The sequence below is a fragment of the Cucurbita pepo genome, chromosome LG03, assembly GCF_002806865.2.
Source record: "Cucurbita pepo subsp. pepo cultivar mu-cu-16 chromosome LG03, ASM280686v2, whole genome shotgun sequence".
Classification (NCBI taxonomy): domain Eukaryota; kingdom Viridiplantae; phylum Streptophyta; class Magnoliopsida; order Cucurbitales; family Cucurbitaceae; genus Cucurbita; species Cucurbita pepo.
The window spans coordinates 12,899,361-12,926,407 of record NC_036640.1 but is presented as its reverse complement, the minus strand read 5'-3'; the positions used below and the strand labels follow the sequence as shown (position 1 = coordinate 12,926,407).

General features: G+C 37.5%; 4 protein-coding genes and 1 long non-coding RNA gene across 15 annotated transcripts in view; 1 reads left to right on the top strand and 4 right to left on the bottom strand.

The window, feature by feature from the left end:
• The first annotated feature begins 336 nt into the window (after nt 1-336).
• On the top strand, nt 337-16,595 carry LOC111790050 (polygalacturonate 4-alpha-galacturonosyltransferase-like). Of its 10 annotated transcripts, none has more exons than XM_023670832.1 (12): nt 337-648; nt 2,209-2,243; nt 2,465-2,590; nt 2,666-2,729; nt 2,859-2,866; nt 3,027-3,367; nt 3,490-3,847; nt 3,989-4,576; nt 4,713-5,016; nt 7,978-8,082; nt 8,725-8,840; nt 13,916-14,001. In XM_023670832.1, exons 1-9 carry the CDS (start codon nt 489-491, stop codon nt 4,986-4,988), a joined length of 1,956 nt encoding a protein of 651 aa, XP_023526600.1. In that variant the 5' UTR covers nt 337-488; the 3' UTR covers nt 4,989-5,016; nt 7,978-8,082; nt 8,725-8,840; nt 13,916-14,001. The 10 variants fall into 10 exon arrangements, with proteins under 10 accessions (XP_023526600.1, XP_023526599.1, XP_023526595.1 ...); XM_023670831.1 differs by having other exon boundaries at nt 2,856-2,866; XM_023670827.1 differs by having other exon boundaries at nt 2,666-2,866.
• LOC111790055 lies at nt 5,953-7,123 on the bottom strand. Its single transcript, XR_002814436.1, has 2 exons — nt 6,635-7,123; nt 5,953-6,482 (listed from the first exon to the last, which is right to left on the bottom strand). It is a non-coding gene; the product is annotated as an uncharacterized LOC111790055 (long non-coding RNA).
• LOC111790052 (glyoxylate/hydroxypyruvate reductase HPR3-like) lies at nt 9,248-11,658 on the bottom strand. Its single transcript, XM_023670839.1, has 2 exons — nt 10,152-11,658; nt 9,248-10,014 (listed from the first exon to the last, which is right to left on the bottom strand). Exons 1-2 carry the CDS (start codon nt 10,611-10,613, stop codon nt 9,493-9,495), a joined length of 984 nt encoding a protein of 327 aa, XP_023526607.1. The 5' UTR covers nt 10,614-11,658; the 3' UTR covers nt 9,248-9,492.
• On the bottom strand, nt 11,779-12,958 carry LOC111790051 (probable carboxylesterase 8). The gene has a single exon (XM_023670838.1). It carries the CDS (start codon nt 12,902-12,904, stop codon nt 11,891-11,893), a length of 1,014 nt encoding a protein of 337 aa, XP_023526606.1. The 5' UTR covers nt 12,905-12,958; the 3' UTR covers nt 11,779-11,890.
• A 215-nt stretch (nt 16,596-16,810) lies between the features above and the next one.
• LOC111790049 (BEACH domain-containing protein C2) overlaps nt 16,811-27,047 on the bottom strand; it is a 28,643-nt gene continuing 18,406 nt past the window's right edge. For both annotated transcript variants that reach the window (XM_023670825.1, XM_023670826.1), the window contains exons 17-32: nt 25,959-26,098; nt 24,488-24,557; nt 24,269-24,352; nt 23,809-23,865; nt 23,602-23,670; nt 23,404-23,490; nt 23,201-23,317; nt 22,193-22,342; nt 22,010-22,094; nt 21,809-21,929; nt 21,529-21,625; nt 21,335-21,448; nt 19,431-19,800; nt 17,918-18,690; nt 17,676-17,798; nt 16,811-17,394 (exon numbers count right to left, since the gene is read on the bottom strand). In XM_023670825.1, the coding sequence (XP_023526593.1) occupies nt 17,317-17,394; nt 17,676-17,798; nt 17,918-18,690; nt 19,431-19,800; nt 21,335-21,448; nt 21,529-21,625; nt 21,809-21,929; nt 22,010-22,094; nt 22,193-22,342; nt 23,201-23,317; nt 23,404-23,490; nt 23,602-23,670; nt 23,809-23,865; nt 24,269-24,352; nt 24,488-24,557; nt 25,959-26,098 (2,535 nt within the window). In that variant the 3' untranslated portion in view covers nt 16,811-17,316. The remainder of the gene's footprint in view (nt 17,395-17,675; nt 17,799-17,917; nt 18,691-19,430; nt 19,801-21,334; nt 21,449-21,528; nt 21,626-21,808; nt 21,930-22,009; nt 22,095-22,192; nt 22,343-23,200; nt 23,318-23,403; nt 23,491-23,601; nt 23,671-23,808; nt 23,866-24,268; nt 24,353-24,487; nt 24,558-25,958; nt 26,099-27,047) is intronic.

Below are 27,047 nucleotides of genomic sequence, written 5' to 3'. Positions count from 1 at the left end.
CAAAGTGGAAATATCATAATCAAATTGATAATAGCAATTTTTCATTAATTTAAATGAATTTTTATTTTCTAATTGTCTATGTTTGTAATAATTACATAATATTTTTCATGATTTTGAAAAAAATAAACCAAATTTATCGACCCAATTTATAAATACATATATAATTTAAAATAAAATTAGTGAATATATATTTAATTGTTATGCCATTATTTTTAAAATAATTTAAATATAAAATGATTATTTTCGCTCGGGCGAAAGGGCGGGAAACTTAAAAGGGCAAAAAGGGAAAAGAAAAATAGAGAAAAGCGGGAGTATAAAAGCCCCCGGCGTTAGGTAGTTCACACTTCACAGAAATGGCATCTTATAGCAACGAGGACTTAACTGAACGATTCCGTTCTTCAGTTATCTTCGCTCTCTCTCTAACTTGACCGCGCTACGAAATTTCTCCTTCCAGTCTACAGTTCTCTCCGTTCTTGTGTTCATCGACGATGGCGCTGAAGAAAGGATCGGTGTCTGGTTTTGCTAAGCACGAGGATGAAGGAGGTAATGGTGGTATCGGAGGATATAGGTTAGTTTTGGCTGTTCTCGTCGCTCTTTCTGTTCTTGCGTCCATGCCTTTTGTCGTCGTCAGCGGCTTCCACAGTATTGGTGCGTTTCTTCATCAACTTTGATCTCCCTGTGTGATTTAAGAAAATGAATAATGTTGTGTAGTTTTTACTCTGGATCTTTACTTGTAGTCAATTTTCTCTTTATTCTCCTCAGTAGTAGTTGAAAGTTTTAGTTAATGTACTTTGTTATAACGTTTTCTATACGGAATCCGAAGATCTACGGCCACTTCAGACTCTGAGTTAGAACTGGCTCTTTCACGAGAGCTTCTTATTTTGATTATTTCTTTGAGAGCTCAATAGGTATAGCGTTCGGATTATTTGAATTATTGACAGAGGTGGAAGGGATTACGAAACAAAAATTGTAACGCAAGTATAAGTGTTAACTACACGGTTTAAGTTTAACATCGTATCCTGCGTTGGAAATGTTAATCGCATTGTAGGAATTGTCCTAGAATCCGTTAAATTTGATAGTGAGTTGCACTCATGTTTCCAGAAAGATGTATCGGTCATCATTTCTTCGGATTGATTTTTCACGTCATTTTGCCTCTTAGGCAAATGGAGAGGCTCCAGTATTTGTGAGAGGCAAAAAAGTATGAAGAACAAATAATTGAATTTTTTAGAACGATGTAATTATAGTCACAAAACCTCTTCGTTCAAGGAATTTTCGATAACAGCACAATATCATTATGAGTTCCAGGCTTTTCGCCTGTAGCAACTACTAGAACATTATTGATTCGTTTGCTACAAAATTTATGCGTGAAGTTTGGCTGAGCCAACACTAAACAGAATGATGGTCAAGAGTTTGCCCGCCTAACTCTGTGTAACTGCAAGAGCGACTCTCCTGTATATAATCAAGTGTGATTGTTGGAGATAATGAATCCCCACTTCTTCTTGCAAATAAAGTAGTGTCAAACTAGAGTAATCAACAGGAATTTGCTGACACAAAATACATCCTGCCTGTGCTTCACGTCAAACCATGGAGAGACTGAAGAGTGAGATGACGATGTAGGGTGTAGATATAGTTTACTTGATTCGAAGATGAAAACTAGCACATCTAGCCTGACGTTTTCATGTGTATGTGTTGCCCCCTTTTTTGTTTTTATCCTTGAACAAGATCATTGCCTATTTTTGAAAATCGCATGGCGTACGAGTTAGGAAGGATACTCGGTAATTCTGATGGATTACTGTTTTTGTACTTCCCGTCAATGTTTTCTTTCGAGAATTGTGAAGTTTTATGGTTCTTTCTCATTGAGGTGTAGTTGGTTTGAATTTCAAACAAATTTTTTTCCTCCAAAATTTATTACAGTTTTTTAGGGACATTAATGGTAGCTCTAATTTTTTTTTTTTTTTCCCATTTTCAAGATAACATTAACTTTAGCCTTTTGAAGTCTCTAGGCAGTCCATTCTTCAAGTTTGTTCAGTTTTCATTAATCTGCATGTAGAAGATTGCAATTGCATCTGAAAATGTGTTACTCATGAGCATAATGATTATTTATGGTTAAAAAACAAAAATATATCCACACATGCATGGCTATACTTGTGATGACGTGGTTTGCGTTTGCTCATTTATTATTTGTTTAATTTGTTACAATATCTGCAGGTGAAGGGGTTATTTCAAGTAGTCCAAGCAAAGGGGTACGTTATTAAAACGTTCTCTATTCTGCATTGGTTTGTGTTGTTTCTTGTGGATTGGAAAAAAATATTTGCCGAAACTTGTCGAGACTCCTGGTAACGTGCAATTGTGTATGAGTTTCCTTACTCGACTTCATCATATTGCAATTAATCCTTGAGCCCCGAGAATTTTGAAATTTAGGAACTGTTTTCCGTGTGAAATATTGATTTCTATTCCGCTGCAGGTAATTGATGATATTCCAGTCAGCACAAACAATACGGCAACTATTGGTGTTAATTCTTCGGTGAACAATAATTTTACCTTATCTTTGAGTTTGGTTGGGAACTCCTCAGTTGATGCGATTTCCATGGTACGCTGGACAACCTCAAACTCTTGTTCTGACATTACCGGTTTTGATGTTATTGAGTCGTGATTATGCTTGTAGCTAAGCCAAACGACTGTAGTTTCGAGAGGAACCCTCCAGGTCGAAGAGGACACTTCTTTGGGTGGTTATACTAGGACATCTTATTTTTATGATAAACTGCTAGCTCTTGTTTTTCGCGCTCTTTTATTGACGCTGATGTCTTTTACATGTTATCGTACGGAATTCATCTATTTGCCCGTGTTCCCTAAAGCAGCCAGAAGGGTAATAATGATTGATTATATTTTTCATTACTTAGTTTTCTATGTTGAAAATAAATTTGGTCCAATACGTCCCTTGCTTAGATGATGGAGGAGAAGAATATTCGACTTTGCACGTTGTTGACCTTATTTGGCCCCCTGCCCCTGTCGTTCCTATTTTGTAGATAGCAAGAGAAGAACGAAACGAAAATCAATTGCTGGAGTTGGACTTGGATCCGCCGAATGAAGATACCATTGTAAAACTTGAGAATGCAAATATGCAGGCCTCTGAACTAGTTGACTCCTCAATCACTGGAAAATACAGTAAATGGAAGAAAGAAAACAAGAACAAGAATCAAGATTCTACTATACGTCTAATGCGAGACCAGATTATTATGGCAAGAATATATTTGAGCATTTCGGAAAAGAAAAGGAAACTTGATTTGGTTCAAGAGCTCCAAATTTGTCTTAAAAGGAGTCGTGGTGTACTAGGAGAGGCAAATATTGATGCTGAGTTGCATTACAGGTAATAGAACTCGGTCGTTCAGTGTCCATCGTGATATTATTTGCAATATTCTATGCTTGTAATTTATTTTTCATAACGATCGTAAGGGCTCTTTTTATGTTACGCCATACACTATGTTATAGTGCGCCCAAGAAAATAAAAGCTATGGCTGATGTTCTTTCAAAGGCGAGAGATCAACTGTTTGATTGCAAGTTGGTGACCAGGAAGCTGAGAGCAATGCTTCTAACTGAAGAAGAAAAGGTTAGAAGGTTGAAAAGGCAAAATACATTTCTCATTCAATTGGGAGTTAAGGGTATTCCAGGTGGTATTCGCTGCCTGTCCTTGCGCCTCACCATCGATTACTACCTTCTTCCTCCGGAGAGGAGAAATTTCCCTAGAAGTGAAAATTTGGAAGATCCAAGATTCCACCATTATGCTCTCTCCACTGACAACGTCTTGGCTGCCGCAGTAGTTGTGAACTCAACCGTAATGAATGCTAAGGTGAATTCAACTCACCAATTCAGAGCTTTTTTCATGATAATTGACTTCTCTGAAACATGTATCAATTGCATATTTGATAATGGTCAAGTTTATTTGTCTACTTATGTTGTATTTTAACTTACTTCCTTGTTTGCACGACAGGATTCTTCAAAACATGTATTCCACCTGGTAACTGATAGTCTCAATTTTGGAGCATTGAAAATGTGGTTTCTCTTAAATCCTCCTGAAGAGGCTACGATCCACGTTGAAAATTTAGATGAACTTAAGTGGCTGAACTCATCCTATTGTCCAGTACTCCGCCAGCTTAATTCTGCAGCAATGAGAGAGTATTATTTCAAGGCAGGACATTCTACCACTCGTTCATCTAGTGCTTCTAATTTGAAGTACAGGAACCCAAAATATCTCTCAATGCTAAATCATCTGAGGTTCTATCTACCTCAAATTTTTCCCGAGTTAGATAAAATTCTATTTCTGGACGATGACATTGTTGTCCAGAAAGATTTGACTGGATTGTGGCTTGTAGATCTTGAGGGAAAAGTCAATGGTGCCGTGGAAACCTGTGTTGAGAATTTTCATCGTTTTGACAAGTACCTTAACTTCTCAAACTCTTTTATCGCTAGAGAATTCGACCCAAATGCATGCGGTTGGGCATATGGAATGAATATATTTGATCTCAAGGAGTGGAAAAAGAGAAATCTCACTGGCGTATATCATACATGGCAGAACTTGGTAAGTCTTGCACCCATATCCCCTTTGTGTTTTGTTTTCTTAAACGCTTGGCCGGATTAACTGTGTTCTCGGTGGATAAATTTTACTACATATATACACACATCAGTTTACGTGGATTTTGCAATGTTGTTTTCAGAATGAAGATAGGCTGCTTTGGAAGCTGGGTACCTTGCCTCCAGGTTTGATGACATTTTATGGGCTGACATATTCCCTCAATAAGTCTTGGCATGTGCTTGGATTGGGTTACAATCCAAGTATCAACCCATCAGAGATAGAAAATGCAGCTGTTATTCACTATAATGGCAACATGAAACCTTGGATGGAGATGGCAATGACGAAGTATCGCCCCTACTGGACAAAATATATTGACTACGACCATCCTTATCTTCGCCAGTGCAACTTCGTTAAATGAAACTTACTGTGGATAACTGCAGCTACAGGTTTCTCTAACTCTCACTCTCTCTCTCTCTCTCTCTCTCCCTCCCCACGTTGAATTTGCTTTACTTGGTTTGCTGCATGACATGGGGTTGGGGATATCTCACATCACAGTTAAGTACCTTTGTAATTCATTCAATTGGTTCTCACTGGCCTTCATGCATTATACTTGAGGTGAAACAAGTCACGTTAGCATGTGAGAAATTCTTATCCCAACTTAGTGTAGAGTAAAAGATTTGTTTCTTTTTGTCCATGGCTCTCTGCCTTCAAGCACTCTTTATTTTAGGTTGAACTCTTCTAATTTTGGATTGCTTCATTCTTAATAAGTTGATGCTTTAATATTATATTAAAACTTTGTGTGTCCTTGGAAAGGTTGGGATTTGGGAATCCTATGGCTAATAGTAAGAAGTCAAAATTGAAGGCGAAAAGAGAAATGGTAACATATCAATCTTTCTACTTTTTCTTTTCTTCCCCTCAAAAGTTTTAGAACGCATCTATTAGGAGTGGGTTCCACACCCTTACAAGGAATGTCTCGTTTCTTTCTTCCACCGATGTGGGATCTCACAATCCACTCCCTTGGGGTCCCAGCATCCCCGCTGAAACACCGCCCGATATCTAGCTTTGATACCATTTGTAACAACCCAAGTCCACTACTACCAAGTATTGTATTGTCTTTTTTGGGCTTTTCGTTCTCGGCTTTCCCTCAAGGTCTTAACACGCATATCTTGGGGTGGTTTCCACACTTTTATAAAGAATGTTTCGTTCTCTTCTTCAACCGCTCTTGGTTATTTCCATTAAATCTAGTGTACCCACACCTTCTCCCGCGCTCTGCATCGACCATCTCTCGCAAAGAGCTGTAGAACAAAAGACTCCTTGATGGAAATAATAACCTCAGAAGCCTGTAATCACTTTTAGGGAGCTTTCTTCTCATCGAATTGAGAAAGAAGACGGATAATCTTGAAGAGTGTTAAGAGTCGGTGGTTACAGAAACAAACAATTGGGTATATCCATAAATATTAGTCCTCTAAAAAGAAGAGAAAGGTTGAATACTCTAATCCAATACATTAAGGTGGCTCTGTTGTCAAGTTTTTGGAGTCTCTTTTTCTCAATAGACATCCTTTCTTCAGCCTTCCTTAACTAATCCATGAAGGGAGACACCAGAGGTTTGTTTGAGAAGAGTGCCTCCATGTTTTCCACCACCAACTTAGACATTCCCACAAAAGATTCATGTGTTATGATAGCACCATTATCTAGTTTAAAGAGCTGTTCTGGAATTTCGGGCTCATTCTCAAACACATCCAGCTCAGTGTCACCATCATGCTCGAAGTGCGATTGTGACACCCAGCACCCTATCTCCTTCTCGTCAATTCTCGTCAATGATCGCCCTGACCAATGTTGATTATCACTCCAATTTTTCCTAATGCTAGCATCACCTCCCAATCCAACTAATCCCTATTTGCTTGCCGCTCAACTGTGAAAATTTTTAACCTTCAAATTCATCAATCTAAAAACATCCAAATTCAACTACACTTTTGTTACTGAGGTGATTGGAAATGAAGACGAAGAATAGAAAGTGGAAATTGCAATTAGATGAAGGGGAAAAAAAAAAAAAATCAATTGCACCTTTAATCTGAGAGGAAAATCACCTTTGGTAGGCCAGAGTCCTTGCCTTACGAACCGGTCTCCCGCCGACACTTTTCTAAGGACATGGATTAGTAATCCAACCGCCATATCGGCGACATCTTCAGAGAACAAGTTTCCTGCATGGGCAATGGCTATCCCACGGCCCCGTAATTAGGCCAAGTTCAAGTGGTCGACACCGGCGCTGGGAGTGACGTCGAGCTCCAGCGACGGGAGGCAGTCGAGAAAAGAAGTGAGGAAATTTAATTTGTTTGGGAATTGGGATTCCGAAACTGACAGTACTCAGGGAGGAAGCTCTTCGGCCTGTCTTTCCAGTGCCATTTTTACCTGTTACTAAGGAAGACGAATTAGATTTCCTTTGGATGGATAAAACAAGATTGCGATTCGCAGCCAAAAAATCAGTTTTAAATTAGAAAAAAAAAATTCTTTATTTAGCTATAAGGTCGAAAATAGGTTTTATTATTTTAGTTACTTCATATCAAAATTTAATTTTGTAGTTTACTATGTGGTAATTGTTTAAACTTTTGTATAATATAAATCACATCTAATTTTGTTTAATCCAAATTATTTAATAAAAATTTTAGAAAAATAAAAGTTTAGAGGTGGCGGCAGACTTTTATAAAAGCTAAATCTAAAAGTTGGTATCCATAATTTTTTTTCCTGTTACAGTAAATCGATTTAATGTAAATTTTATTACAATGATGGATGAAAATTGACATTATGATTAATGTTTATAAATTAAAAGGCATCCAAGACATTCATGTAAATTAATGTAGCTGTAAAATTTGATTTTGTGAATGAGGCTGTAAATGATGTTCTATATATGTGTACGTCTTTTTTTCTATTTTAATTAATAATTATGTCAATTTATGTATTTTAATTAAAAGAAATTAAGGATATTTTTAAAATAACCGTCATTAAAAAAAAATCATAATTTAAAAGCTACTTTCAAGTGCAGCAAAGCAAAAGTGTATAATAATTTAACAAGAAAAAGTGGTGCCAAAATTATATTTTTTGGAAAAAATCCAAATTAAATTAAAATAGTCTGAACTAACTAAATAAGCTACTACGACTTTAACAGTTATTTTATATAATTTAAGTTAAGTTATGCCCTAAAAGAATACGAAATATTGGGTATATTTTGCCAATAATTTTGGGCGGGGACTATAAGGACCGACCTTCATTTTCTGTTCGTGAACCGTCAAAAGAATCCATCCTGCTAACTTCGCGCTCTCTTTTGAGCGACAAAGCGAAAGAATTCTCCTCCCATTCTTCTATAATGCTCTTCGCTTTGTGATTCTCCGTACTGATTATCTCCGTTGTAGTGATCATCGACATTGGAGCTGAAGAAAGGATCGACCTCTGGTTTGGCCAAGCACGAGGACGAAGTAGGAAAATGGCGATGCAGGAGAAATGGATTCCTCAAACTGGTGCGTCTCTTCTCATACTTCAAATCTTTCTGTGGTTTAGGAAAATGAATGGAATGGAGTGTAGTTTTTACTTCGGCTCTTTAGTTATTAGAGAACTCCAGTCAGTTTCTCATTATTTTCCTCTGCGTAGATTCAAAGCCATGGTTAATTTACTTTGCTATAATGTTTATCTTATCGGAAGAACTACGGCTGCTTCAGGTTAGGAGTTTAGAACTGGCAATTTCACGACGATTTTCTAATAGTGATTAATTCTTTGTTAGCGCCAAATAAATGTAGTGTTCACTTCGAGAACTAGGACGAATTAGGATAAACAATACGGGACTGTATCGAAATATTAAATCGATGGGGAGTAATAGTTTTAGGGTTTGGGTGGGGTCTGAGGATTATTATTAGGAGTGAGCCTACGTTGGCTAACTTAGTGAAAGATCATGATTTATAAGTAGGGAATACTATCCCATTACTAAGAGGCATTTCCGGGAAGTCCAAAATAAAATGAACAATATCATAATATTATACTTGATATTATACTAGTGTGAAGAGTTCTAATTCCAAACCAGAGTCTTGTTGATGCAACCTCCAACCTCAAGCTCATTTTGTGCCGTTATTGACTCTGTACTCTATTACTTGTGATTCTGCTTATAGCCACAAGCCAAATGGCTGCAGTCCAAGGAAATAGATACCGACCAAGGAGAAGAGGACAGATGATAAAGCATCGCCCCTACTCCTAGTGGAGAAAGTATCTGGATTGCAGCTTTCAGGTCTCTCTCTCTCTCTCTCTCTCTCTCTCCACGTTGAAATTGCTCCACTTAGTTCACTGCATGACATGGGGTTGGCGAAATCTCATTTAATTCTTAGCTTTATTTTGTTTACAGCAAAACTTTCATATTCTTCCTCCAAGCATAGATACTATTACTTCTATTCAGTTCCTATTTCTTCGATCTCATTTAGCCAATCTGGACCATAGGAATTATCCATAATTTGTCAGATTTGGTTAGTTCTTGCTGTACATTGATTTCAGTTTATTCCATTAGTAATTTAATTTTTTTAAAGAAGGAACTGGTTTATCATTCAATCTTCACCGCTACACTTCCTCTCCACCAGTAATTTCCGCAAAGAGCTCTGGAAGAAAAGCTTCTTGCTGGAAATGATAATCCCAGAAACAAGATTCCGCATTTAAAAAGCTTTATTCTCATCAGAATTTGAGATGGAAAATTCAGAAACTAATGGATGAAAAAAAAAATCTCTTAGACATTCTACTCTTGACCAAAAGGAGAAGTTTGAATCCTTGTATTGATGAGCTAAAAGAAATGGTCAAATACACCAATACATCAGCGTGGCTTTGTTGTCAAGTTTTAGGAGTCTCCTTTTTGTCAAGAAACCAACCTCCCTCAGCCGAAAACTGCACCATAATTAATCCACAAAGGGAGACACAAGAGATTTGTTTGAGAAGAATGTCTCTAAGTTCTCCACCATCAACTTAGACAATTCCATTCGAGATTCATATGTTCCGACAGCAACATGCGGTGTCAATACAACATTATCAAGATGAAAGAGCTCTTCAGGAATTCTGGGTTCATTCTCAAACACATCCAGCCCAGCTCCACCAATCTCCCCTTCAATCAAACACCGAATCATCTCCTTCTCGTTGATGATCGCACCACGACCAATATTGACAATCACTCCATCTTTTCCTAATGCAACCATCACCTCCTTGTTGATTATATGGTGGGTTTCCTCAGTCAACGCACAACAAATTATGAGTACTTCACAGTTGGCTGCAAGCTCATATACATTGGAATAGTAGGAATATGGAGCCATTGACTTTTTGATCCTCGAGTAATATGAGACTTTGCAGCCAAAACCCTCCAGCCTTTTAGCAACTTCAGAGCCTATTTTCCCCAATCCAACGATTCCAATTCGCTTGCTGCTCAACTGTGAAAATTTCCAAAATTCATCCAACCAAAACATTCAAATCAAACTACACCTTTTCCATGATTAGCTTTAATAACTTAAAATGAAAATGGGGAAAAAAAGAACGGAATTGGAATCAAATAAAAGCCAGTACTAACCTTTAATCCGAGAGGAAAATCCCCTTTCGTTGACCAAAGCCCTTGCCTCACGAACCGATCTCCCGCCGACACTTTCCTAAGAACGTCGATTAGTAATCCAATCGCCATATCGGCGACATCTTCAGTGAACACATTTCCTGCATAGGCAATAGCCAACCCACGCCGGCGTAATTCCGGCAAATCCAAGTGATCGACACCTACGCTGGCAGTGACCACGAGCTGGAGCGAGGGGAGGCAGTCGAGAATGGCGGATGTGAGTTGGACAGTTCCACCGCCTCGGATAAGTAAGGCTGTGGCGGATTGGGCATAAGAGATAAGGAATTGGGTTAGAGGGAGATGGGAAAGCCATGGTTTTAGGAAATGGAATCTGTTTGGGAATTGGGATTCCAGATATGGGAATACCGGAGGCGGACCTAGAACCAACACTTGAGGAAGCTGGTTCGCCTGATCTTCGGGTCCCATTCTACTTTTCTCAGAGTGCCGCCGCCTCCCTGATTAGAAAGAGAGTGAACCCCAATAGGACCTAACACTTCTCAATTTATAATTAAATAAATTACTAGTAAAGTAGAGGATGGTGGCCACGATGCTGCTTTGACTTTGCCGGCAAGAATATGTCTAACCCAAAAAAAGTAGAAGGGGAAAATCTAAAGGAACAAAGACAATGTTGAAGCAGTGGCCACATTGGGCAAAGGAGCCAATTTTGGCAAGAAGGGCAGCCGGAAGAGTTGGTTGGCGAAGAGGCCAATGCAGCGTCCAGATTCCAAAGGTAAATCTCTGTAGAACGTCGATAGGTTTCTCGAGATTCTGTGTATTTTCGATGGGAACGCTTATGAGAATTCTGAGCTGAAGAGTAACCAATCGATAGGTTTCTCGAGATTCTGTGTATTTTCGATGGGAACGCTTATGAGAATTCTGAGCCGAAGAGTAACCAATCGACTCCGTTTGCAGCAGCCATGGAGATTGCCTTTGGGGCGTCAAAGCCAGCAAAGGTGGTGGAGAAGAAGATGAGTAGGGGATTCACAAGCCATGGAATGGAGAAGAAGATGAGTAGGGGATTCACAAGCCATAGAAAGGGCTATGATAGCATGAGAATATTTGCTAGAACGAGCCCAACCATTGACTAATGAAAGAAATCTCCTGAGCCCGATAAAGCAGCCTCATCTCATCTGTTGTAGACTCAGAAAGCTAAATCGATTATCTAGGTGACTAATGAAAGCAAAAGGGAAAAGTTATCTGTTCATAATCAAATAAATTATCACCATATGGAATTAGTAATAAAATATCAAATATGATATATATAATAAATTATAATTTAATACTAGCTTTAGCACCCCTTCCCCTTCCGCATCCCCAACTCATCTTGGAAGTTTTTTTCTTTTTTAACTCTCTGCTAAAAGAAATGTTGGTTTGGACCATTTTTTTCCCACTGAGCATGCTCCGTAGGTCCGTAAATTTTTAGATCTTAGCTCCCTGAACTGAATTTCTTATTAAAGGGTAGGGATGATTTACCTTCCTGAACTGAATTTCTTATTGAAGGGTACGAATGATTAAAGGGGTGAGAGAATGATAAGGAAGTCACAAGTAGAGGGAGCAAGAAAATGAGCCGAGTGAAGATGGCAACAATAAGTTAGAAATTTCTGATTTGAAAAAGTAGATATAATTTTATTTGGTCACCCATACAAAAAACTTGGATACATAATCAGATTTTATTGGCTTTCTGTGTGGGTAACGGATAAGCATCACTCCAAAGAAGCATCGATGAAATCCTTCACATCATCCTCAAGAATTTGGAGTTTGGAAGGATCAAATAGGTCAACGCCATGATACCCTCCCTCGCGAAATCTGGCATCCACCTTCACCCCACGTGCCTCAAGCAGCTTCACAAACTCCTTCTGCCTATCAATCAACGGATCCCCAACATGCCCTCTCACCAAGCACCTCTGCAGCCGTCTGATCTTCTCTTGATGCGGACCCTCCACCGTTGGATCGCAAAACCAGTGATCCCGATCACAACCCTCTGGTAGCGCCAAACTCCACATTAAATCATTCACCGACAGCGGCAAGATCCGATCGTTCACGCACCGGAGCTCTGATTCTGTCCGTTTAATCCCACCGAAAAACGGCTGATTATAAATATGCCCCACGATTTTAACCGGCGAGAGATCGGAATCCAGTGCTCGCAAAGCTGCATAGAACGTGATGTTCCCGCCGGCGCTAGTGCCGAGCAAAAAACACCGCGAAAAGTCGGCACAATCTTTTAACCACGGGTCGCAATCGCCACCGTGGATTTGATTGGCCTGGCGGCAAAGCCAACGGAGGGCTTCGAGGGCGTCATCGTAGGCCGCCGGGAGACGGTGTTCGGGGGCGAGGCGGTACTCAAAGGATACGATGAGAGCTGGAAGATGAGCAGAAAGGCGACAACACGTGTCGTGAAATAGCTGTGTAGCTGCGCTGAATAAAATGAATCCGCCGCCATGGGCGTCGATCAAAATGGGAAGTTTATTGGTGGGATTTTGGGGGATGTTGTGGGGCTTGAAGAGGCGGATGAAGGTGTTGTTGGAAGGGTTTAGGGGAATGTCTTTAGAACAACATGTAGAAAGATTATTGGTGTTGGGAGTGGGGGTTTCTGTGGGGGGTACTGTGGGAAATTGGTTGTGTCTGGTTATTGAGCCGTCTGGGTTGAGCTTGATGTTTAGATGCTCGAAGGGGTCAATAATGGAGGTTGTCGCAGTTGCAGAGAGGGATTCCGCCATTGAAGATGGAGAAAAAGGTGAATGCTTGGTTGGTGGTTGGTGGTTGATTTTTGAAGAACAATTATTGGGTTCGGTGAGATGACAAAATGGAATAGTCCAATATAAATGGTTTTCAAATGGGTTCTTTTTCAACCCAAGATCAAGTAATTCACTATTTGAGTGGAAAGGAAACTTCTTATATTTACCTTTTAGCCATTGCTTACAAAATTGAAATATATATTTATTTTATTTAGCGTTCTCATATTTAATAATTTTCTTTTAGTTCAAACATTATTGAAAGTTTTAAAATTAGGTATTTTTTTTTGCCAGATAAGTTAGCTGCCGTCATTAATGACACGTGCTTCCTATCTGTATTGTTTCATGGTATTTTATTGGAAAAATTAATTGCTACTTTATCAGGTTTTACTTTGATCAGGGGTATTTTTGTAAAATATTGTTTTGAATTTTATACTAATTTGGTTCATTTTAGTTGCATATTTTTAAAAAGTGATTATATTATATCCTATTTACAAATTTTAAGCATAAATTTTACTCACAATAAAAATCCTTTTACATAAATTTATAGCTACATTTGAAAAAAAATTAGTACTCTCCAATGGATGGGAGTTGGCATTATCTTTAGTACTCTCCAATGGAATCATATCCAATAATTGACTTTTAAGGCATTTGAATTAATTGATCAAATTTTATGTTCAACTAACCCTTTTCAAAAATATCATAGGATATAATGGAGTATAACTTAAAATTTTAGAACTAAAAGCTGACTAAAAATAGTATTTAGCTGATTTTTTTATTTTATTTTATTTTATTTTATTTTTATTTTTAATTTCCGTGTGCTACTGTCTACTGGAAAACCTTTCGAGCTTCCTATTAAATTGGCCAAGCACTGAAAGCATTCATTTCCACAGCTGAATGATTTGTTCAGTGGCTACCATGGTTGCTGCGAAATTTCTGTCAAACCCCATTTCAGTTGCAGCTTTATTGCTGCTGATTTCCATTGTTGTTTGGCAGATTCTAACTCGAAAGCTGAGGAAGAAGAAATATCATCCAATTGCAGGCACTGTCTTTCACCAGCTCCTCAATTTCCACCGGCTGCATGATTACATGACTGATCTCGCTCGAAAGCATAAAACGTATAGGCTTCTTGGGCCCTTCAGGAATGAGATTTATACTTCTGACCCACCAAATGTGGAGTATATGCTTAGAACCAACTTCGAGAATTTTGGCAAGGTATCTCTCTGTTTCTAAACCCTTTTTTGTTCTTTTTGGGTTATAATAGTTGGAATCCCTGTATGGACATTGCATTTACCAAGGAATGAGGTTTTCATCCTAGCTAGACAGGTAAAATTTCAAATAATGGAGGGAGCTTTTGGATTTAGTGGTGATTTAACATAGTATCGAACTAGAGGTTTTGTGCTTGAATTTGTGACATCATTTTTTCTCCCATTACTATTGATTTTCACCTGTTGAACATGTTTTAAGCTTTTGGATTGATGTGATTTATTTTGTATTGTTGATGCTTCAAACATGATGTTCTTCAAGGACCATGATTTTGACTGAGTTCTGCACCATTCTATTTAGGGGTCACATAACCACAGAATTCTCAGGGATCTTCTTGGTGATGGAATTTTCACAGTTGATGGAGAGAAGTGGCGTCAGCAGAGAAAGATTTCAAGCTATGAGTTCTCTACAAGAGTTCTGAGGGAATATAGCAGTGTCATCTTTCGGAGATATGCAGTTAAGCTAGCTAAGATCGTGTCCAAAGCTTCTACTTCGGGTCAAGCAATTGATATTCAAGTAAGTCAACAATCTGCTAGTGATTTCAAACACGGGTCAGCTTTAAACTCATTCAATTACTTGTTTGCAGGATCTGTTTATGAAATCAACTCTAGATTCAATATTCCATGTCTCATTTGGAATTGATCTAGATAGCTTACATGGAGTAAATGAAGAAACGGGCAAGTTTTGCAATGCTTTTGAAGCATCAAGTACAATGACACTATGGCGATATGTTGATGTAGCTTGGCCACTCAAGAAGATTCTGAATATTGGGTCAGAAGCTACCTTAAAAGAAAACATAAAGATTGTTGATGAGTACATATATAAGCTCATTCACAGCGCACTCGAACAGAGACAAAAGTTAGGCGACAAAACTTCGGTAGATGAATTTGTATGTTTGTTTTGCTTTTAAACTTATATATGGAACATGACATTGATTCTTCTGTGGTATGTGAATTTAGATGAGAAGAGAGAACATAGTTTCGAGGTTTCTGCAAGCGGAAACAGCCGATCCGAAGTATCTAAGAGATATTATTCTTAATTTTGTCATAGCTGGAAAGGACACAACAGCAGTTACCCTTGCTTGGTTCATTTACATGCTTTGCAAGCATCCAGCAGTGCAGGAAAGAGTTGCTAAAGAGATCAAGGAAGTGACGAACGTTGAAGACATTACCGATTTTGCGGAGTTTGCTGCAAGATTGACTGAAGAATCTCTAGAGAAGATGCAGTTTCTTACTGCAACTATTAATGAAACTCTGAGACTCTATCCTGCTGTTCCAGTGGTAAGGCATTTCCTCTTTAAATTTGAACATAGTCATTGCTTAATACATCAAATAACTCTCAAGTAATTGCACTGACTTAACAGTTTACCTCCTCAAATAATGTGTAGGCTATGGCAATTGAATTTGAATACTGCTCTTTTGATGGTAGTGAAAGCACTTTCATAGTCACTTCTAACCATTTGTTGAAATGCTAAGAACGGGCTACCGTCTTTACGTGCTTATCGATATTAATTAGGCGAGAAAATAAGATGACAAGTAGTTCAAACACAAGATCAAACTTATAGTATATTAAATCACCAAATTGAGCAAGTGTTGTAAGTTCTTGGCTGAACGAATCGACTGAATTGCAGGATGCGAAGATTTGCTTTTCTGATGATACACTACCAGATGGATTCAGTGTAAGGAAAGGAGATATGGTGTCGTACCAGCCATATGCAATGGGTAGGATGAAATTCATATGGGGTGATGATGCCGAGGAATTTCGACCAGAGAGATGGTTAGATGGAGATGGAAATGTCCAGCCTCAGAGCCCTTTCAAATTTACAGCCTTTCAGGTATGTGAGATCCATGGAACACAAATACTGATTATCGTGTTTTTTCCTCTTTCAACGTAATTTTGAGATAGTTAAAGTCACTCCAAAACACACCTGATTTTGACAATGACAAATGTGATTTTAACCGAAATAATGTACAGGCTGGGCCACGCATTTGCATGGGAAAAGAGTTTGCTTACAGGCAGATAAAGATTATGCTATCTGTATTAGTGGGCAGTTTTAAGTTCAAAATGAGTGATGAGAAGAAAATTGTGAAATATCAACCAATGATCAATCTTCTCATAAAAGGAGGCCTGCAAGTTTGTGCCATTCCTAGATCTCCCAACCACTTCAATTCCTAAACCTCCAAGGTATTATCAACTTCGACACCTCATTTCTTTTCCTTTTTTAACCTCTAAAATAAGATGGATATCATGTTTGTAATGGTCGTGGAGTCGAAATTTTAATCTATATTTACAGTTTTAATAATATGAATATGAAAATCATATCCCTATCTTTATTGTACTCTGTATTATTGAACTGACAGTATTGAAACAGTGTCATAAAAGTACTTCTTTGCCAATTATTCAGCAAAAATAGTGAAGGCTCATTATGGACACACCCAAGTTGGGTGGAAATTAATGGAATTGCTGCTCTTCGTTTTCCTTTTCTTTGCAAGTTGAAGCTTAAATTATAATTGCACCCTGCTTTGGGAGACGTAGCAGCGTCACATTAGCATACCCAGGATTTGGCCCTTTAAAAATTTGGCTGACATGTAAGAGTTAGTAACATAATAGAATAGAATATACAAATAATGGAAGAGCTCTTGGTCATTTACTTCTCAAATGAAGAATGGACAAAACTGGAAAGCTCAATCTCAAGCCCAGTGCCTAAGGCCTCACAATTTCAACAAATAGTGACATACATACAACTTGATCCCATAAAGAATGGCCCCGCATGTAACATTCTAGTATCTAGAAGCTAATGTATATTCATAAGATTTGGGGCTAGTCTATCACATATTTTACAACGTGTAACCGACAAAGGGCCAGATTTTGGATAGCAAGTGTGAGGACTGGAGTTACATCTCAATAGCAACAACGACGACGACCTGATAGCTCTATATAGCATGAAATTAAAGAGGCAAACCCATCGAGCATAGGGCCTCGGCTTAGATCTCCTTCCACTCCGTGCTTGAGAGAAAAAAAATAAGAGCAACAAGATATATCCATCGACGTTTCAGTGCTAGCAAATATATATGATGCAGAATTTGTCCAACAGCTAAACAAGTATTGAACTCTTTTGTTGCCGCAGAAGGCTATGATTTTATAAGAGGGCTGAGCCCCTCACCTTCCCAGCCAATCTTCAGCATTTGATCTACGACTTTCAAGCTCAACTGAACAGAACAATGATAAGTGTCAAAACAAGGTGGGATTTTAAAAGATAATAATCTACATATTCAGCTACTTGACTTGTTTTCATAAAGTTAGACAGGTAGGTTAATCTGTTTGATAACGATATTGTTTTTAGTTTTCTGCTTTTGACAATTGTACTCGTTTTCTCATAATTTCTTTACTACAATGTTCACTTCACACGGTCCCGAGAAATTGTATTAAAAGATAGGGAAAAAATCAGGTAGAATTATTAAATAGCCATGGAAATATGGAAGGTTCTTACAGCGGGATCAGTGAAGACTATTAACTGCATATCTGCAGTCGACACCAAAAGATTTGTGTTGTCTTTATTTAATGCCAGCGCAGTGATATCCTGCCCTTCTTTGAGTCGCAGCGTATGGAAAACCTGTAGGATAAAGGTACGTGCATCAAATCATATTGGAAAAGTGTGTTATGGCAGTCATATAAAGTGGAAAAGCTAAGGACAGAAATTAGGTAGAGCTACTTATTTCAATTTAATAATACCTTCAAAGTATGCAGATTCAAAAAGCAAACAGAAGGAACCGGAACATCTAATCTCTCGTCTTCTGAAGTTTCATCAGGTGTGAAGAAATCCTTGGACTTAAACTCCCAGTTATTAGTGGGGGTTCTATTGTTTTGGGCTGATGAATTTATTCCAATCAAGGCACTCTCCCCATCAACAGATATTTCCATACAACTGATGCTGGAAGAGTACGGAAATGGTGCTCTAGCAATTAGATTTCCATTCAGAGTAAAGGTTGAAAGAGTACATTGTGATTCGTTCCAAGTCAATATAACTCCCTCGGAAGAAAGGCTTACAGCATGGGCCTCTATACCAGCCAACCTTCTGATCAACCGACCCCTTCTGATGGAATGTATCAAAACATCTGATGACTGGGAGCATGAAACAACAATACCAAGATCTGAGTTCACACAGCAGCACACAACTTCACGGTGGTGACCCCGAAGAACATGTATGGGACCCTCAATTCGATGCTTCCGGCTTTTGTCTGCCAATATAGAGGATAAATTACTACCACTGCCTGATGTGGACATGTCTGTCCCCATGGCAGTTTCTGACACGGCACTTGAACGACTGGTTGACAATCTATGTAATCTCCAAATTAGCAAAGTGGTATCACGGGATCCGGTGACTAGATAATTGCTATCATGAGAAACACTGACACAAGTTACTGGTGCACAGTGCCCATACGCAGTTTCCAATGTTCTTCCTCTATCTGATGATATTAGCTTCACACTATTGTCAACATGTCCGCCTATTTCCAAAGAAAAAAATAGGAGCTAGGTAAACTATTATAGAGAATACAAAGACGAGTATAAAACTAAACCATATATGCATGCATGCCTTTGAATAATCATAAGAAAATATGTCCTGAACGAGAAATTAGCTACTTATGCAGTAACAGTTAACTTAAGTTGGCTATAGAAGTAGAGATCAAACAGAAGATGTTTTCATAGCAATTGAAGTAGATTATGACTGATATAATTTTCACTTATGCTCTACAATCTGTAGGGAAGAAACACTTGGACATGAAAACACTAGAAAGTTAACCAGACCATTTTTCGTTGTAGAGCTTTTCCTCGTCTTAAAATTTCCAATAGGAAAGTTTTTTTTTTTCTCCTTTTGTTAGGGATTGATAGGGAACGATGATTACATTGATATCAAGAAATCACAAAAAAGTGTGAAGGTCCTATCAACAGGAGTATAAAAAACTGCTCCATTAAGCTCAATGGGATGAAAAACTACGATTACAAAATGGAGTAAATTTTCACGTGATAAAGATAGGTATAAACTCGAAGAGAAGTGAGATTTATAATCATGTTATTTATAGGTGTAGATGCGAGAATTCCTTTCAATATAGACCATAAAAAACCAAAATGATGTTAAGCTCAAGGATCCTTTTTTTCCTTCTCAAAGGGATTTTTTCAAAGAGAAAAGTTTAAAGAGGAGAATTAAAGGATAAAGTCGTAGATAGATAATTAAATAAATGCTTACCAGTGATAATGTCTTTGTCCAAAGTAATGGAAACAATAGACGAGCTCCTGATTCCAGATGCAGCATATGCTGGTGCCTGGGGAAATTGCCACTCTTCGGCAGCAGAGCCAGCCTGCCCTTTGAACATGCGCATGAATGTTCCACTGGTAGAATTCATTGAGGCCTTTCCATGTTGAAAGAGGAATGGTGCACCCTGGCCATCAGGTGTGTTGGGCTGCCACTTATGCTGTGCTACATGTGCCGCAGGTGCATTTATGTCAACAATAACAACAGTATCTGAAGTTGCATGAATTGCGGCTGCAGGTAGGTTGCAGCGTTCTGGGGTGGGAACAGAGTATGATCTGATATCCTTTGGGTTCCGAAAGATTGTCTGATATGAAAATTTTATTTAAAACCAATGAGTACATGTCACATGAAAAAAGTTTTAACTATGCAAATTTGCAATATTCACATGGAAAAACCAATGAGTATGATCTGATATCCTTTCAGTCCCTAATGCATAAGGGTACTTCCCCCCAATATTCACATGTTAAGATGCATATATGCACAACAAAGCCATGTGATGGTTTAAGGAAAAGAAATCTCAGACTTGACACATATGGCAACATCATCACATCTTGATCTAACCACAAGAAAACATATTCTTCAACGAACACAGATGAACTAATTATTCTCAGGACAATGATGTTGCTCTTTTGGCTATATTAAAGGATCACATGTTGATTTCTAGTGTGTTTTTGGTTTTTAGGATATCTCTTTCTTCTTCTATTGTAAATTCCCTGGCAGTAGAATAAGGTTTCAGCCATAGTCACCCAAATATTAGAATAGAATACCTTCTACTGAGGACGAACAAGGATTACACCAAGAAAGAAAGATACAACCTAAAGGCCATGGGAGGAGAGGTCCACCCCTCCGTTTGGAATGTTGTGTCATAGCTCTTTCTTCTCCTTTGTTTCCAATTCTCAATTATTAGAGTTAACCACTTCCCTATTTTCAGCCAAATCCATTTTTGAAAGCGGACACTGGCACTTCCCTGTCTATGAGCTTTATAGAGTCCGGAGGCAGTTGCACCCATCCTCTAGTTGGAGTAGCATCCTCCAAGAACTTGATCCTATATTACCCCAGAAAATTGATTGAATTGTTTATTGTGGTCTGGCTTTAAAAATAAAAATTTTGGTTTTGGGAATACTTTTATAGCTACTTAACATCAACTTAAACCAAGTAGGCCCCACCTACCATTTGAAACCTTAATATCTTCTTGGCCTGGTATTATCACTTCTATAAAATGTTATCTACCAAATGGACCACGTCCTCTTTTCACCACCTTCAACAACCCAAAAAACACACCTAATATGTCTTTCAATACCATGCGACACTTCCAATATGCAGATTAAATTGTGAGCCCTTCTGACAGAATTCGTTTTGTGTCGAGTTTCTTCAAATGACCCAAACCTATTAGTTATTTTCAACATTCAGTCTTATATCTTTTGTCCAACCCACTTTGATTTGATAGCACCCACCCCCGTCAACAGATGTAAGACCTACCTATGCTCTACCCTTTCCTCCTCTTCCAATGTCCCAGGTAGATGGATTCCAATTATTTTATTAGCCTAGTTTCAAAGATTTTTAAAAATCAGCTTCGCAGTCTCTATTTTCAAGGAATTTATTATACCAATACATTTTTTTACCAGCCAACAGTGAATTTCCAACAATGTTCCAATAGCTAGATCCATACTCAATAATGATTTCCCTGAATCTAGTTTGATAAGAGTCGATGTGTATTATTCGAGAGAACTCTCTCTCTCTTCCACGGTGGTATACCCAACTCTAAAAGAGTATGCTGACACATAGAATAACAGATGCATGTACATTATCAGAATTACCAACATGACATTTGCTTATACCTGCAGATGGAGGACATCAGCTAATGGCTTCTTCCTCAAATGAGGCACAGTTAAGAGTTGAGACGGAGTTTGACCAAAGTAGGCAATTTGATCTTGTGTGGCACGTTGTTGTACCTTTTTCAAATTGGGGAAAAAACAATTTAACAGAAATCCTGCTATTTGAAAGAATAAAAATGTAATGAAGATGAACATACAGGGTCAGATATTTTGTCAATATCAACCGTCCCCTCATAGGTAATGTAAAAGAAGACGTTATTAGCCAAAATAGCCTCTCTGCCTCGTTGCTTATACCTGATTCAACAAATCCTTATAGATGTCAGATCAAACAAAAACAGCACAAAGTAAAAGGAATTCGCGACATTGTTACCCCTACCAATTATACCAACTTACAAACACTGAAAATCAAAGGAAAAAACATCCAATAAACAAGATTAAAAAATAAATAAAAAACCTTCATTGAAGTAAACAACCTACCCAAAAATGAGATCAATCCACTCATGCAAATGTGCTGATACATGCTCACTCTCAAGAGCCATCCGATGTTTGTGAATAAAATCAATTGGATTTTTAGCCCAAGGAGGGAGTCTGACAGAATCTGGCAGGTTGAAATACATCAAAACAAGAAACAGACTGGCTTAAGAATAATCAATGAGAAGTACACTCATTAAGGATTACCAAGGTTCTCCCCTAATTGAGTGGTGCCAAAATCAATCGAGTTTTCATTTGTTAAGATCTCAGGAAGATAAAAAAGCTCTGGAACCTGCAGGAAATAAATGTAAAAAGTAGATGAATTCTTAAAACAGATCAACAATAACGCAATATATACTGAGAAACAACACTCGTACTTGACGAACTTACTAATTCCTTCACATCACTCATATCTTCCAGAACCCCATTCCAAGTACCAGAAATATCCAAAAACATGCGATCAGCATGATCAAATTTTCCACCTTGCAACTGAATTGAGAGAGTTGTAAATGGTTCAACTCTAAAAAGATAATACAACACCTGCAAGAGAAATAAGAAAAATTCAGATATAATTAGTATGATCCAATTGATTTGATAGAGATGTACAAATAACTCACAGAAGACGAAGTGACTGGCTTTGGAGTAAAGCAAAACTGGGGAAAATACTTGGTCCATAACCATACAGAATAGCAAAATAAACAGAGCACAATACCATACAATGGGTTCTCAATAGAGACAAGGCTAATTCACAAAATACAAACTAACACTATAAAAAGAACGAAAAGATAATGCTGTGATTGAATTAAACAAAATAAGTTAAAAAAAATCAAAGGTATTTTTTTTCCTGAATACCCGCACAACTCCAACTTGATCTAATATTTTTGCAAATATCTAAAGTTGATAAATTGATAAATTTTTTCAACCAGATTTAAACAAGTGTTCGAGGAATCAACAATAAGAATCAACAATAAACATAAAGGCTCAAACGCATTCCAGAGAAGAAAAAGTAACAGTGAGAGCAAGAACAAGTCTCTACTTTCTCTCATACACTTGTGAAAGATAATTAAATTAATAATATTCTATCCAAAAATTTTAAATAATTTTCTTAATTTCTTGAAAAGAGAAATATCAGGCCAGCATCATCATAGTCCCTTAGGCTCCACATAAGGAACTAAATACATGAGATAATTTGTTATTTAAGTTTAAAAAAACAAGTCTTTCAGAAAATGATTCTAGAAGGCCAAACTACGTGTTTTTAAACTCCTTTTGGAGTTCAACAAAAAAGGGGAAGTAATGGCTTGACCAATTGAGCAATGTTCAGGTCAGCAGTTTAAAACTACTTAGAAACAAAAAGTGCTAAACAAAGAGAACCAAATGGTGATGAAATGGAAAACGTACAGTTCCAGCACTTGAGTAATGTGAACCATAATGAAATTTCGGGATTACTGGATCCTCAAAGCTTGAATATCTCTCTTGGAACTTTTTAAGGCGATCTGCATTCAGTGCACCGACAGGCTGCAAAAAAAATTGAGGCTTCATGGTTAAATAGACAGCCTTCCAACGTTGAAAAAGAATGAACAGAAGAGTTTGAAGGAGAGAACCTTAGAAAGATCTCTGAATGAGGAAGAATCAGAAAGATCTAAACTCTCTGAACTATAATCAGAAAGAACCCATGGGAAAACTGGATACTGAAAGAAAGCAATTTTTAGTGCAATATATGTGTACATACATATAATTTATATATATATATATATATATATATATATCCACAAAACAAGAAAATTGTCCAAATGACCTACCTGGGTAATGTCATTATAACTACGCCCAGCCAGGGTATTGAGATGCATTAGATATTCAAAATTGCTGATCTGCAAAAGATACCGATTTTTTAGCTATCTTTAAAATGCACGTTCAACTTGTGGGATCCAAACATAAAAGCTGTTGCCTTAAAAAATATAAAAACAAAAACCATTATGAGATGATGGTTATTCCAACTTAAGTCATACCTCCCATCTAGCCCAGCGCTCCATAAGCTGAGTTCTCTTGAGAAGTTGTTCGGGCCTCTACAAAATGTAAATGAATCATAACTACTGTAATACAGAAAGTAAAGTAGATAAAGTTCTTTATCTTTATTCTATCTGTGAACACTCATGATACAAGACCAACCACCAATCATCTGACCAGATTCCTCACATGTCAGTCACGTGCACTGAGATCATATTGATTGATATCATGAAACAGTTCTTTTATTAGGAATCTGGTAATTAGACATGATATCGATTAAAATATTGGATCAGAAAAAACGTGTAAAAATTTGAAATATCTGTTGAACTTTATGTAAGATGCATGCCACAGCCATTGCAGTAGTGCCAGGAGAGAATGATTTATCTGTACAATAGTCAATGTAACACACTGCACACATAGATGCAGAAACTTAGCCGGAGTTATAAGGACCGAGATATGAACCTGAGTTGCTAGATATACATCATTCAGATGAGGAGGTCGCACTTGAACAATTGCTCTATACGCATTTTTCCGTCCCTCAGTACTCTTAATAGCAGAAAAGGACATACAGGAAAAAATTATCAGTCAGATTCCACTGAAAGGTGATGGGGGCAGAGGAGCAAACAGGAAAAAAAAAAAAAAAAAAAAAANGAAATGCAAATAAAGGCATGTAGAGTCTACCCCGAAATCAAAAAAGTAGTTTGATCTATCAACCATAAACAGTTCAAGAGCACTTCTTCTTAGGAGATACCTGAAACAGGAAAGTAGAATACTGTTAAGAAAATATAATAAAGCACGGTTATAAAATAAGTCTCGAGGTAGATGTCAAGCTTCTGATAGAAGAGAGTGATATGAAATAAACGCAGCACTGTAGGTAAGGCTACCAACTTTTTCGTACTGAAATTGTTATTCCAACCGTTGTTATCGTTAAAAAAAGTACATTGAAATTCAATATGAAACTTGTTAGATTTCTAAACAACAGCATTCGTATTATCCAGCTACAGACTACACCAACTCCACCAACTGTGTTTGTTTAGGATGATGTATCAGGTTCATGTCAAGTTGGCTCGTCAAGTTATAAAAGTAGAAGGGCAAAAATAAGGAACTTCCCCTCAAACTAAACTAAATAATAATAATAATAAGCTATCCAACAAGTGTGAGTACGATGAAAAAAATAATTATAAAATTCTCTAAACAATAATAACATTTAAAAGATAGGGTAAAAATAGTATCTTATGGATAGATTCTTCGTATCAAAAGAATGGGATGCTATTTTGTATAATTCACGAGTCTCCAAACAATCATTATTGGAAGGGCTTTATGCTGTTAAGATGGGTCCTTCAAGGTTTCAAGGAAGTGGATATTAGATCCTCCAGGAGAACTTTCAGTCAAATCATTAACAAGACATTTGGCAGCCTCTTCTCTTATACAAAAACAAGTGTTTTCAGCTTTACGGAAGTTAAAAAACCCTGAGAGAATTACTATCTTATATGGATTATGTTCAGCCTCAGTACTTAGGATGCAAATTCAAATTCAAAGAAAGCTCCCAGCTTGTTCTCTTGTGCTCTCCCCCCTCTTAGCTGTGAGGATGGGAGGCTTTCTGCATATTTTATTTGGAATGCCGGTTCAGTGGTTTTTCAAAGGGCAATGTTCTTCAACTTTTTTATTGAGTTTTCTACAGCTCGTATCTCAAGATCATTATGGGTGCACGCAGTTAAAGCTTTACTTTCACAATTGCGGCTGGAGAGGAATGTAAGGATCTTTCTTTACTTTCATAATTCTGGTTGGAGAGGAATCAAAGGATATTTCTTTACTTTCATAATTATGGTTGGAGAGGAATCAAAAGATCTTTCTTTACTTTCATAATTATGGATGGAGATGAATTAAAGGATCTATGAAAACAAGCACTTATATTGGAGCACATAGTAATTTAGTGGAAGAGTGGAGAATTTAATGCTACGGATGACATGCCAAATAATTGATCAAATTAAGAATTGAAGGACTAGACTGTACCTACCAAAATAATTCGGAGAAATTTAGTAATTTTTTCTTAAAACTTGGAAGAGTTCTATATCAAAGAATTGCTTAAAGAAATTCAAACCAAGGAGAGAGAAACTAAATATAGAGTATGATAAGACTGTCCTAACTTCACCTTCGACTATGAATCTGATGGAGGGAAGACATCATCCAGGTCCTGTCCTTTTCCTGGTCTTCTTTTGGTTTACAGCTGGAATCCATTGTTGTATTGAGATCATTGCTATCAACTATAAAATTGATTCTCCTTGTTGTGACCTGCAAGCATGAAATGTCCTTTAAGCTTAAACAAGAATGGATAACTTGTAAGTTATAATAGGACAACGATAACTTATAACATGGGTAGTGCGGGAAGAAAAAACTAAAAGTAGAAAATCATTTTCTAGACAAATTCTATGAAATTAGATTAGGATGGATCGGATGGAGCATGTCATTTGGCTCGTTGGTGCAACCACCTAATAACAAAATTTTCAGTGGCCTCTTCAAACTCCGAGATAAGATCTCTTGCTCAATAGAGTAAATAAACCTTCATCCTTATATTAGATTTTCTGATCATGAGCTGTGAACTATAGCTTTAAAGTTCTCATTCTAAACCATGGAAGACCTTGCCTAGCAAATTTCTTTTGAAGTTTCTTTTGAGAGTTCAACAACATCTAGGGGCGGGAGATCCAAACTTATCATCTTTGATAGATGACATATGCCTTAACTAGTTAAGCCATACTCAGTTTGGCAAATTTCTTCTAAATTTGACACCCTTTCCCCCATTATATTTCTCAATAAGGCTTAAACGGTAAAGAAACTCAACAAAAAGTTACCCAAAAAATTTAGGTAACTATCTCAATTCCCATCCCAAATGCTTGAAACTAGCTCTATTCTCATCCCAAATGTTTTCACCAAAACTTCTTTATCTTGAACCTTAACACAAATATTTTAGGAAAAGAGTGCACATGAGGATGTAATCTCACCCATTTGTCATTCCAAAATAAAGTTTTCTCCCCATTTCCAACACTATAATTGAGAAACAATGAAAACAAATGGAGAAAGTTTTGAAATAGTCTTCCACAAGTTGCAAGAACTTCTCTTCCTTTAATGAACCTACCAGGTTTCTCCATGCGGTAACTAACAGTAATATCAACTCAAAGTTCCCATTTTTCTTAGGGAACCTTCCAAAGCCACTTCGCAAGCAATGCGCTATTCCACCTTCTCA

Coding starts and splice junctions, on each gene's coding strand:
- LOC111790050 (XM_023670827.1), top strand. CDS start 489: ATGGCGCTGAAGAAAGGATCGGTGTCTGGTTTTGCTAAGCACGAGGAT. Junction 2,867..3,026: donor TCCCTAAAGCAGCCAGAAGG/GTAATAATGATT, acceptor CCTATTTTGTAG/ATAGCAAGAGAAGAACGAAA. Junction 4,577..4,712: donor ATCATACATGGCAGAACTTG/GTAAGTCTTGCA, acceptor TGTTGTTTTCAG/AATGAAGATAGGCTGCTTTG.
- LOC111790052 (XM_023670839.1), bottom strand. CDS start 10,613: ATGGGACCCGAAGATCAGGCGAACCAGCTTCCTCAAGTGTTGGTTCTA. Junction 10,015..10,151: donor ATTTTCCTCTCGGATTAAAG/GTTAGTACTGGC, acceptor AAATTTTCACAG/TTGAGCAGCAAGCGAATTGG.
- LOC111790051 (XM_023670838.1), bottom strand. CDS start 12,904: ATGGCGGAATCCCTCTCTGCAACTGCGACAACCTCCATTATTGACCCC.